Below are 13,412 nucleotides of genomic sequence, written 5' to 3' on the forward strand. Positions count from 1 at the left end.
GCACAAACCTCATTCCCATATCCATCTGCTTCCTAGGCCTGATAAAGAAACAAGTGGTGGCTGTCTATGAGGACAGTAGGAGTCTTGTGGGGAGCATTGCTGTGCTGCTAGAGCAACATTGGGTTCACAGCTCTTCTTTCTGTGGAAGGAGCTGGCAAGAGGAAGTGAAGGGCTGCAGATTGTGGGCATGGGGCTTGGGACCACTGAAGAATCCCATAAATAGATAAATTCTGTATCTCTTTATTTTTCTTGGAGGGTACTTGTCAAGAAGCTAGAACATAGTTACTTTGATTTATAATTTTCAACCATTTAGATGCATGATATGCTAGCCTCTTCTTGCACTCTTTGCATATAGGCTCTGCAAATATTAAGGGACAACTTATATACAGGCCAGTAAATACATCACAAGCATTGGAAATGTTAAGCCTAAAAGGGGAGAATTGTTAGAAGTTTAGAAGAAATTCTAAAATTTTTTACTTTGCATCTATAAGAACTTGGGCAACTCAAGATCTTGGAGTGTCTGTTTCTTAATCCATGCAGAACTGGATTAATATAAGCCTGTCTGATTTATAGGGTGGCTGGAGAATTAAATGGAATAATGAGTGTGACAACATATTGAAAACTGTTTGCTGGTGTGTAAATATGAGGCGCTGTCATGACAAGTCACAATAAGAATACTAATTAAGTATCCCTTTCATTTGTTAAAAATGTTTATGATTATAAAGTTATCCTATATACAGATGAGGAAAATTATGGATGTTCCACCCATCCTGATTTAAACAATGAGATAGTTATCAACATTGGAAGCTTTATATATATACTTGGAAAGATTCTTTTGAACTTACAACCTCATGTTTGCTAGGCAGATGCTCTTATCATATGAGCCACTCCACTAGCCCTTTAAAAAGATTCTTTTAACCTTTTGAAGAATTGTAGAGTCACTAGAAGAATTCTCATTTGGAAAATACAAGCTGTCAGAGTAAAGTGACCCCAAACCTTCGACATTCAAACCAGAATTGCACCAGGAGGTGAAGCATCAGAAATCCAAGGCTGGAAACAGAGCTAGTCTGTTTTAGCTTTCTGAAGCCCTTGCTCTCTAGAACTATGTAATTGTGGCCATTCCACAGGGACAAATGGGTCCACCAAAAAGGAAAACGCCTTTGCTGAGGCAAATAACACAAATACAATATTTTCATTGATGGAAATCTGCCCCCAAAACAAATGCTGCTCCTCAGGACATTATAACAAATAAATCTGTCTGGACAAATGGAATGTGAGTTCTGCCCAAAGGAATTTTGAGTATATTTATGGTGCTTTTCTGTTTTATATTTTGGTGGTTGACTCATTTTGTTCCCATCCAACATTAGTAAATTAATTGCTTTCTAATTGAGTCTTTAAGAATGACTTCCCATTTGCATTTAGAAATAAATGTTCAACTTGTTCTCAGTGAAAACTCAGTTTTTCCTAGGTCATTTTGACTCACAAAATGATGTAGAGAGAGAACAGAGTCCTTTTGAATGGAGGCATAGCTGGCTGTAGGAACTGCACCTCTCTTTTTTCTGTTATTGATGCCAGCAATCAGAAGTGTCAGGTAAATGGAAAGTAGCTTATAGTTCATGACAGTGTGCCTTGTTCCACTATGAGTGATTGGAAATATGGACCTGGAAGTCTAACAGACTCAAGTGTGTGGTCGTGGCCAAGCACCATAATCTGGGAGCCTCATATTTTTTTATATGTGATTGTATATATGTATGTAACTATAAGTGTATGTATGTTGTGGAGACTAGCAATCATGTAGAGACTGGCACACACTTTGCACCCATAACTGGTGATTCAAATTATTATTTCTTTCCTTAGAGCAGTGCTATTCAAAGTGTGGTTCTGCAGGCTAGCTATTAGTCTGTTTGCACAGGAATCTAAATCCACTGAATTACTTAATACACTGAAATTCAGCTGACATTTATTTTTCATAGCATGACTTCCTCAATGAAGGAAGCAACAAATGCATTGAATTACATTCCACTATAATTTCCTCATGTCATTTGCACAGTGGCACATCAAATAATATGTTCTAGAGTAGCATATAGAACATAAAGCAGCAGAAGAAGCAGAAATTAATAGTGAGGGCACAGGACTAGAAGTCCTTGGCTGGCATATACATGTAAATAAATAACTTTTCCAATTGGGGTTATTTATCTTAAAAATAAGAATTGATTTGAGGTTCAGAATAAAGATATAGATGAAAGAATTTTGAAAATGCTAAAGTATTTTATAAGTGATATGTATCACATTTTCTTAACTTTTTAAAGTTATACATTTTTAAAGTTTGAGCTAAGAATATCTAAGACAGTAAACATCAGATAATGATAAAATATGATTAATAACTCTAAAGCATAATTATAATGCTAGTTTTTACAGTAATATTCTAGGAAAGACAGTACAGTGAGTATGACAATGGAAACTAGGTAGCATGCTTGCCACTGTACCCCACTCTCTCACAACAGGCCTTGCTAACTCATCATGGCACCCTTCCCCAGTCATGGCTCAGTCTATCCTTAATAACTTTCTCTCACAGTTCTCCAGGCAAACACTACTGACTGATCAAGATTGGTACTTAGGAGCATGGTGTTGTGAAAAATATGGGGGCTCTTAGAGTAGAGCTGAGATCAGACCTTGAGCCTTCTACTTACTAGCTAGATGACTGAGGGAAGTTGTCTCAGTGAGTTGACATTTTCTCAATAGTAAGATAAGAATTGCAAAGTTGATTTCATTGAACACATTTCATTGTGTCACAAGATTCTGTTGGGAGTCTTAAAAACAGCCCTAATACTGAATGACTGTAAATATCCTCTTATTGTATTTACTTACTTATTTTTTAGGGTGAACGTGGAGAATGCGGTAAACCAGGAATGAAAGGTGACAAGGTAAGGAACATAGTTTTAAAATGTTAACAGCTGTAGCATTTTCTTAAGAAGAAATTCCTGTGAGGAATTATGTGGCTCTCACTACTACAGTCTGAGAGTCAGTGGTTCACTTTTCACATGTGTAAAACATGAAGTAAAAACCAAAAGGATTCCTAACTTAGTTAATGGAGCCCTAAATGCCTTTCTTGTAATTAAGACTTTGTTTTGTGATACCCTAACTTTGAGTACAGTTATACTGAAGTTATGGTATAAAGAATGATTTAACAGCAAAGTCAATTTAAGCTCCATGTGGGTTGAAATAGAGTGCCTTCTAGATGTAAACACTGATATATCAGGCACTTTCCAAAGATGAATGAAGAACTTCATGAAATTGGTTAGGGAGTTAGGTAAAAATAATGTGGCAGAACTAGACATAGTAAGGGTCTTGAAATTTTGAAAATTCAGCAAGATATAGACACATGGGTAAGTCTTTACCTTTAGTTAAAAATACAAATATGAATAAAGAACTTAAACTAGAGACAATATTTAGTATTTTAAAGTTCTGTAATAGATTAAAATATGTAGAGAATATATCTACAAACATAATGATAAAAGATCCATAAAGGTACCAAGTAAGAATAATGTTTATTATAGCTAAGAACTATTAACAGCAGCCCGTCAAGATAGTAAACTTTAAAGATATCTTATAATCTTATCTTATAATTATATAAGTATAATATATATTATATTATAATTATAATTTTACATAATTAAAAATGAGGCAAAAGGTTAAAAGAAGAAGGTAAGATAATGGCACTGGCATATGGAAATAAACACTTTAAATAGCTTGACACTTCCTGGAAGCTTTTAAACTGTAGTGGAGTTAAAGGTCAGGTGGATATCCAAAATGTAGGCTTGGTAATTATCTCTGGGAAAAATGAAAGTATGATAATGGATAGTTTCCTCCTACAGGAAAATTGAAAATGGAAGATAGACAGGGGAAACCTGACAATATAGAAGGGACACACAGAATAGAACAGAAATGAAAATTAAACAATGCCTAGGAAAATGTTGTAAAATTAATAACTAATACATTTCATTGCCTAGAATGTCAAATATTGTTAAATGCAACATTATTTTCTGCACCCAAAAGAAAGAAAATATTGCCAATTGTAAATAGAAGATGCATTTGGTTGTAAAACATACCCAAATGTCAGATATATAAAAATATGAAAAAGAGTGTGTCTTATAGTCAGTGAAATATGGTGTCCTTGATATGAAGAGTTCACACAAATTTATAAGAAAAATGTATGAAGAACATAAAAGAGAAAATGTAAAATGGATAATGAATGAGAAAAATATCCAAACATACTAGAAATCAGATAAGTGAAATTAAGATGCTAAAATACTATTTCACATAACAAATCAATATGTAATAATCAGTCTTGATGGGGACTCTATGAGATAAAGATACACATTTCATACCTGGGTAGTGAGAACGAGCAATAAATTTTATGGAGCAAGTTTCTTTCCTTCTATTTATGGTATGAAAGACAAAGGAGAGTGATGAAGAACCTCAGTGTGCTTATAGTCTGTGCTTCAGTCATCTAGGAAACCATTCTTAGGAATGAACCAGAATTGGATAAAGATTTCTACACAAAGATGTTCATATTTTATTAGTTAAAATAGCAACCGTCAGAGTATTTTAATGTCAAAATTAGGGAAATGAATATATAAATTATAAAAGATTCCTATTCTTCACTGTTATCTTGAAAAAAAATGGAAATTTAGGAAAAGAGAAACCAGACTATATTACACTACACAAAAATAAAAGGGTTTTGAAGTTATAGGATAATGAAATGTGTTCTATTAGAAGAATGTTGAGTATGAACAGTGCTTAACCAAGTTTCATGTCTTAAAGATGGGCAAAAGAGTGATTTAGATCTTACGTAAACTCACTGTGCTGTTAATTTAACAACACTGTCTTGTTGGAAGGAAATAATATTCCACCAAGTGTGTGCCTTCAAAGAACTTAGGAAACAATTTCTTTACTCTGATCCAAAAGTCAATATATAGGCCAAAGACTATCAATGTGGAGTGAGCTTTTTCTTGCTCCTGTTACTACTGAACCTAACTGGGCTAAATAGAGGAAACAGGAGATGCAGAAAGGACATAAGATAGACAAACATGCATAAAATTGGGTCCAGGTGTGCTGGGTGCTGGGATGGAGATGCACAACAGCCTTGTTGCTTCTTTTCTCTAATCTATCTTTCTCTTCTTTTCCTTTGCTTCCTTTCTCCATCTTTATTCTTTAAGGCCTTGTTTCTAAAGTCTTTCTTTAAAACCTTGCTTCTAAAGTCTTCTTTTCTGTTCTTTAGAGTCTCTCTGTCCCATGTTTTTTCCTAGGTTTTCTTTAGTATAATCTCTCTTAAAGTCTTTGTTACCAGACCTGCAGACAAACAACAGCAGCTGTGTCTAAAAACTTCATTAATGTAACTCCCAAAGTCTTGGCACTTAGACTTGCCCTGTCCCATGTTCTGTCTTTAGCTTTTTTTTTAGCTTAGCTTTTCTAAAGCCTATGTATAAAGTTCTTGGTGCAGACTTGCAGTGACCAATGTTCTCTTTAATCTCTAGCATAACTCAGCAGCCCACCAGGAGAATCATTCTCACAAGCAGCCCACCAATCAATCCATCCCCCATCAAAAAACTTCTTCAGCAATCCTCCCTCCATCAATTTCCCTTCAGCCAAAAACTCCTTCATCCTCTTTCAGTGAGTCTTTTATATCCAGTGGTAAACAAGGAGATGGAGCAACAGTTCTTGGGGAGGGGGGTGACATTGTAACAAGAGAAAACTGTGTTCCTGCTTCTCTGAATATAAATAACTTAGGAAAAGCAGCTGTTCTGCATTTTACTCTAGCCCTCTTCTGCAGCTGGGGCTGTGCCAAATCTCAGCCTACAGATTATTTGACATAAACATTTTAGGAAAAGCAGCTACTCTGCGTCTTACTCTCACCCACTTCTGTGGCTGGGGCTGTGCTAAACTCAGCCTGCAGAATATTGAGTACAGCTGTGCTTATGTCCTCATAGGCTTCTCATACTCCTCTCCCCACATCAATGTAAATTTGGGTTTTAATGAAGTATATTTACTAAAGCATAGTTTGACCCTGATGTCTCTTGTTTATTAGGATCATTTCAACTTGTTGGCTTTGAGTTTGTATAACCAGGGAAGACTGGCAATTACTCAGAATATATTCCCTTCCCTTGTATCTAAAACCTCTGCACTCAGGAGAGAGATATTTAGAGAGACTCACCACTAATTTTATTCCACAGGGATCCCCAGGGCCATATGGACCAAAGGGCCCCAGAGGACTTCAGGTAAGGAGGTTAAAACCAAATCTAAGTTTGGATTAGAATCACCTAAAGAGCTTTGAACAAATCCCCTTGCCCACTTGTTTTCTTTCCCAATTAAATCAGAATGTCTAGTGGTTGCAACCAGCCATCAATATTTTTAAAGCTCTTCAGATGATTCCAATTCACAACAAAGTTTGGAAGCCACTAATGTTCTGATTAACTAACTCAGTATCTCCAGAGATAGGTAGAGCAAGCAAGCTTACTTAGTGAGTAGCTAAAAGGATGAAAAAAAAATTGAATTTGGATAGATGGAGAAAGCCAAAGTAGATAAGAGCAGAATATAACTATTTTTTGCATTACTACTGTATTATAATTGGAAAAGTGTAGATTTTATCTAAATTTAAATATTTGTATTATTCCATCACTACAAGTAGTTAGTGCTCTATACTATGGAATGATTCTTCAGGGCATTCATTTAAGTTAGACATATCCTATGTGTTGTGCTTCACACTTGTACTACAGCATTCAGCAGGCTAAGGCAAGAGAATTGAGTTTGAGGGTAGCCTAAGCTACAGGGTGAGACCATGTCTCAAAAACAAATAACCCACAGAGATATATCCCCCGGATTTCAGAAAATAATTTGAATCAATTTTTTCAGTTTATGGACTTGTCTCTTCTAAAGTTACAGTGGGTATGTATGTGTGTGAAGAGTTAATTTTGTCATTTCAAAAAGTTTGCTAAAAATTAGATTTCCTACACAGTCTCAAGCTAACCATCAACTTCTTTGCTTTTGCCTGGAGTAACTGTGTTTGTCACAGAATCATTGGAAGCTATAAATTTGAATTATATGCCTTAGATATTGAAAAAAACTTTAGTAGGCAAAATATCTTTTAAAATATTATGGAAATAAGCTTGGAACCACAGGTTTATAAAACAAATGCCTCATTAACAAAATGTTTGCTCTCAACCTAAGTGCTATTTTAGAAACAGCTTATTTGACTCAAGGAACTTTATGTCATCTAATTTCTCAATTGGATGTGATCCCAGTGTAGCTCTGAGCTACGTCATCTGATTTCTAACTCTGGGATCTCTAGGAACCCTAAAGAATGATTCATTCTTGGTTGACCTTTTGTAAACTGAACTAATTCTTGGTTTTCATCTTGGAGCAGGGCATTAGTGGACCTCCCGGTGATCCAGGTCCAAAGGGATTTCAAGGCAATAAGGTAATCTTACCCTTCGGTCGAAGTCAGGTAGAAGGCCTTTTCCCTTGCGTAGTAAGGTAGTATATGTTTTTATTGGGCAAAGACAAATGGACTCTTTGAGGAAGTACCTTTGGAAATACTTGATAACCTTCAGCTGTATGCACAGGATCAAGTTCAAATGTATGCAGGAAGTCAATGGCATAGCTTTATCACTTTTCATTTTGTTACTTGAGGGGGCATGGTTAAATATTAGCCACTCTCTAGGGTTTTTGTGGTGTTTCTTACTCATGACCTTTAGTGATTTTATGGCTTACTAGAAAATGAAAAGCAAGTAATACAATTCATATTACTCTGTTTCCACATATAAAGTCTTCTCAATATTAGGGAATAGAATCTCTAACTGTCCTAGCAACAGACATCAAGCAACATCAACTGTCAGTAACCATGCTTGTAATGTTACTCTACAGATAATTGGACAGACCAACAGAGAAGGAGGGGTGGATTAAGAGACAAATAAAAACAAAAGATGCCAATACATTGGGGTCTTTAAAAAAAGAAACTGGTTACATAACTCCCTTTTCCAATAAGAGTGGCTATTGATTTGCTAAGAGCAATCTATAACTCTTCTCAATGCTTAGTAAATTTCATAGATGACACAAATATCCCATAAAAGGTGTAGACTTAGTGACTTAGCTATTATGAACTGCAGAAGATCCTGTCATAAACTGGCCCTAGATAAAGCCAATCTTTTAAGGATGATATTAAATTAAATTTGTCGGAAGCAGTTGGGCTCTTGAGTGCTAATTTTCCAGAGGAAGAAAGGGAGTGACAAGTATATATTTTTAATGAGATAATGACAGTATGAGGTTTCCCAGGCCACTTTTAATTGGCAAATTAAAATAGAATGGGCTTCTCAGCAGGAGTATGCTTAAGCTTCATCTGGGGAAACTGTCTTTTCCAGTCCTTGCCTTTGATTAATTCTCTCTAGGGGAAAGTAATGGCCCTGTTGAATACTGAGTAGAAGTTTTCACAAAATTGCTTTGGCTATAGGTAAATTCCTGCAGCAAGAAAAAAGCATATATTTTGACAGTACATGCATAGTTCTAGAATTTATGTGTTACCAAATATGGTAATTTTCACATTTGTGAAACAGTCTCAAAATCAAGAATCATGGCAGCAGTTTGCAACAGTGATAGAATTACAGAGTGTTTGAACCATAAAGGATGTGAGAGGTCCTACTGGAAATGAGAAATAAAGTCTGCAGATAAGTGGCTTGCCTGAGGCAGAGGCACAGGTATGGCCATCAGCTCCAGAGGACACTGGGGAGGTGCTGTGTGGGAGCTTTGTGGGCAGCTGTTAGTGATGGTGGCTGTGGCAATGGTGGTTGGAAACAGGGTCATAAAAAGCTGCCATCATGCAATCGCTTCTCTTTGTGCCTGATAGACTTACTACTTAGGTTTAAAAAAACAATTTTACCTAAATAAAATTTAGTTTTTAATTCCAGCAATGCATTAATTCTTAATAAATAATGAGCAAAGATTTTTTTTGGAGGAGGAGTGGTTATAATAGATATAATAGAAATATGTTTGGCTTTCCTAGCATAGTCATAAAAGAAGTCATTTTTCCAAAAATAGCCTATCAGTTTCCCAAGGGCATTTTTTTAAATAAAAAAATTTTTAAATTAAAATTAACCTGTAGTAAAATATATATGACATAAAATTACCACTTAGATTTTTCCTTCCTTCCTTCCTCCCTCGCTCCCTCCCTCCCTCCCTTCTTTTTTTTTTTTTTGAGACAGGGTTTCACTGTGAAGCCCAGGCTTCCTCCAGCTCTCCATGCTTAGGTACTGGGATTACTACTTAGGTTTTAATCACAAAGTTCACTACCAAGTGAACACTAAAAGTTCATTGCCAAATGAAAAGATGTTAATCTCTAGGAATATTGGGGGTTGTTAGGAGACTATGAGTTTGATGAATTTCTCTATTTCCTTCTAGTTACATTTCTCGTTTAAGATCACAAATTTAGTTGTCTCTTGACTCTTGCTTTGGATTATTACTGCTTTCTGTGTAATTTCTACTTCTGTTTGGATCAGTTAGCCAGAGATCATGTCACATTTTTTTTTCATTTTATATACTTATTAGTGTACTGTTTTAAAAGTTGGGTTTCAGGGAACAATTTCATTTCACCTCCCAGAACATGCTCTTAAATTTTGAAGAAGTAATAAACTATATTTTTCCTCAGTTTGGAAATAATAATATATTGGGCAGTGACTTATTTCTTTTCATCTATTATCATTGGAAAATGTTTTTAAGAAACTGCTATTGCAATTAATGCAACCTCTCCCTGCCCAAATCTAATGTTTCTGTATTGTCAAAAGGGCACAGGGTGAATTATTTATTTTGTAACTTCTACAATAATAGCTAACATTATCTTTTGTGAATTTGCTATGTACCTGTACAGCTCTTTTTTTGGTATGGTGCTGGGACTCAAACCCAGAACTGTATAGATGGTAGATAAGCACTCTACCACTGAGCAATGTCCTCAGTCTGAAGGTGCAATTCTAAATACTCATTTAATGCCGGGACCACTTTTTTGAGGCATGATCTATTCTTATCACCATTGTACAAATGAGGCTACCCAAGGCACAAAGTGTTCAATGAGTCAAACTCTACAGAGCTAGTAAGGGACCGAATCAGGATTCAAACCCAGAAGTCTGCTATTTACTCCCTTTGGAAAAATCATTGAATTTCCTGAATATTTAACTGGAGATAAATGCATTTCTTCTGGGCATTGTAGAAATTGTATCTATCTCCCCTTCTATTGTACTCTGTTGAAAAATTCATTTCTACTGGTTATTAAATTCAGAAAGTATAGGAAAAGAAGGAAGGGAATCATCATTTGAAAAAAAGAAAACAATAATGCTAATTGTTCATTTTTAAGTATGGTATCTCTTATGAGACCTTAAAATAGCAATCTTAGACTTGCAACATTTGCAAAGATTCTATGTGAGTTTCTAGATGAGACTTACTCATGTTTTTGAATTTATGAATGGTCTCTCTCATGAACTACAATCACTTTCTGTTGCTCTGGGGTTGTATCTTCTTTATTAAAGAGATTTTTTTTTCCAGAAAAGGTGGCCAGAGAACAAAAGGAAAAAATTACATGTGCTAAATCAAGGAAAGATGCGCCTCTATCGTTAACACTCCCCACATGTATAGTAGCTCCTAGTTTGCCTTGAATGCCCTTGTTACTTTAGTAACAAAACATAGATGTTTTTCAGAATGAAGCCTCCACTTGGAGGTCACCTCAGCCTCTCCCACACACAAGGGTCATGTAATAGTATTCATAAGAAGAACATTCCAGTAGTCTCTGAAATAATTAGAATTATAATCAAGCAAGTGCCAGAAAAGCCTTATCCAAAACTGAAAATGTGACTGAGGAGAGAGAGCGCTTGCTGTGCTCTGGGGAGTGACTTGAGCCTCTGCAAACACAATACTGCCAGCTTCCTGGGTTGTTGTGGTTATGCGGCCCAGGTTGCAATCACATCTGGCTGCCAAAGAATAACTAGAAAGAATGGGTCAAGACTCAAAGGGTTTCCAAATCACACTAAACAAGTTGACAAAATTAATTTTGAACAAATAAGCCCAGTTGAACACTGGGTGGGCCAAACTCATATTAGGTCATTTTTGCCATTTTTGATGTCTTTCTAAGGTTATTTTTGAAGGATACTTCCTTTCAAATCTCATGCAAATCTCCTCCTCCCGGAGACTTTCTTTGTGTGGCTGGGCATATGCAGGAAGTTATCGGTGACTCTTTCAGCTATCCCAGCGTCAGAGCTCCAGAGCTAGGGCCAAAACAGCCCAGGACACCTCCCTGATATTGCTTTCCCAGGTACAGTACCACATGGTAATCCTCAAACAACTGGGAAAACTGCATTAAGTTGTATATTAACTTATCTTCATAGACGACTGCCTCTCATCTTCCACTATCCATTATTCTATTCTAGAACATTCATAGTATTTCCTACAGGGTTTTTTCCTAAGCATTTTCTTCTTGCTCTTTGTATTCACGTATAAGAACCTCAAAGTCCTCTTGTTCACAAGACTTGGTCTTACTTTAGGTTCACTTTAGCTTCTAAGATGTTAAGAAAACCCACAGAGAAATCAGAAGACAGCAATGGGTTGTACAGGGAACCAGAGGGAAGGGTGCAGCAGTCAGGAATAGTGACCATTCCTCTAACATATTTGGGTAATAAAGTCTAATAATCTAATGTGTTATTTATACTTTCACTTTCTCCTAAGAGTAGCATGAAGACTTTGGGTTAGACTTTTTTTTTCATAGTTTTATATGTTCCACTTAAAGTCTCACATTCTCTATAACATTAATATTTTTACCACAACAGAAGAATTAGTAGTTTAAAAATATTCTTGTTTTGGTCATTATTTAAATACTTGGCTTGGTTCAAAGTTAGCTTAGTAGCTTTAGTAAGTTTACCTCTTAAACTAATATTTCCAATTGTGGTCTGGAAATAGTTCAACACCACAAATATGAACAACTATAAAGAACTTAAAGCTTCCTTTTCAAATAAACATCTTGTGTAGACTTATTTCAGCTCTCACAAAACTCAAAACACATGTTCTAATATCATGATGCTGCTTTCAACCACTTAAAAGTCATGGTTTGTAAGAGGATATATAATTCCTTATAACTTTATGTAAAGTAAATCAGGTGAAACATAGGTAGTATCTGCAAATCCTAGTAAAGAATAATTAATCAAACAGAAAAATTTAAAATTCACAACTGCCTAAACAGAATGAAGATATTTTGGCCTATAGACAAAGTATTTGTAAAAACAGCACTGAAACATGTCAGCTTTTCTGGCTGTCAAACAGCAATATTATGCTCTGCTTCTCTTGACACTTACAACTTTGAATAAGGTTGTGACTGCTTAGCATATAGAATTCCTTTACATTTTCAACTATAAATATCTGTCAGGTAAAGAATCATAGCCAAACTATGCAAATGTCTATCCTTCAGAGATGTCAAAGTCTAAATGCTAGTTCTGTTCCAGGCCTAATTAAAGGGAAAGAATAATTAGCAACCCAGCAATTCTTGTTGTGGAGAGAGCTTTGACCTACATGCACATCTGTCTACCAGGACTCTAAATGAGCTCATTAACTCATTTGACATGACACAACTGATAGTGACAACTTGAAGTGGCTGCCAACACATGTGGGATGTCAGCCAATGGCTTCAAGGTAGATGATTTCTGTTTCTAAGTTTCACACATATGGTTCTAGAGGCTGGAGTGGTCTATGAGTGTGTGTACCTGTACGTGCAGACGTGCATGTGTGTAGGAACTGCCAAGATAAAAGCTCTGATGAATCAAGGAACCAAAAAGAAAGCTGACAATATTGCCCACAAAGTTTCTGAGTATAACTCATATAACCTAGTCAAACTGGGCAGTAATATGGAACAGAATTAGCTACTGTAATGTCTTCAGAGGGATGTCATAATTGCCCTTAATTATTTCAAGTATGTTGCAATAGCAACTTTGCAATGGGGAAATTTAAGTTCATTTCAAGGGTAAGACATTTAAAAAAATTATATATTATATATATATAACCTATATATTAAAATATTATATATATATAAAACCGATTTGAGCTATTCAATAGCATACTGCCAGGTATTAAATACATTTGCAATGTTATATAACATTTGCTATATCTCAAACTTTTTCATCACCCCAACATAAATTCTGTACTCAGTAAGTAATATCTCCTCATTTCCTTCTCGTCCTAAGGATAAGTTTTTAAGAAACATATAAAACTGTCAAAAAGATCTACCTCCCTCATAAATCAATGTTCTTGTCAGATTAATGAGGAAGATCCAATCTGAATTCTTTCCAACAACTTAGTTTGTTCTGGAAAAACCTAAGTGTCCACCAGAGCCA

General features: G+C 35.6%; 1 protein-coding gene across 1 annotated transcript in view; it reads left to right on the forward strand.

Moving 5' to 3' along the window:
- Positions 1-13,412, forward strand: part of Col28a1 (collagen type XXVIII alpha 1 chain) — a 146,430-nt gene that overhangs the window by 18,876 nt on the left and 114,142 nt on the right. The window contains exons 9-11 of the mRNA XM_074064694.1: positions 2,880-2,924; positions 6,234-6,278; positions 7,424-7,477. Coding sequence (XP_073920795.1) covers positions 2,880-2,924; positions 6,234-6,278; positions 7,424-7,477 — 144 coding nt within the window. The remainder of the gene's footprint in view (positions 1-2,879; positions 2,925-6,233; positions 6,279-7,423; positions 7,478-13,412) is intronic.

This window comes from Castor canadensis, chromosome 2 (assembly GCF_047511655.1).
Source record: "Castor canadensis chromosome 2, mCasCan1.hap1v2, whole genome shotgun sequence".
In the NCBI taxonomy this organism is placed as follows: Eukaryota; Metazoa; Chordata; class Mammalia; order Rodentia; family Castoridae; genus Castor; species Castor canadensis.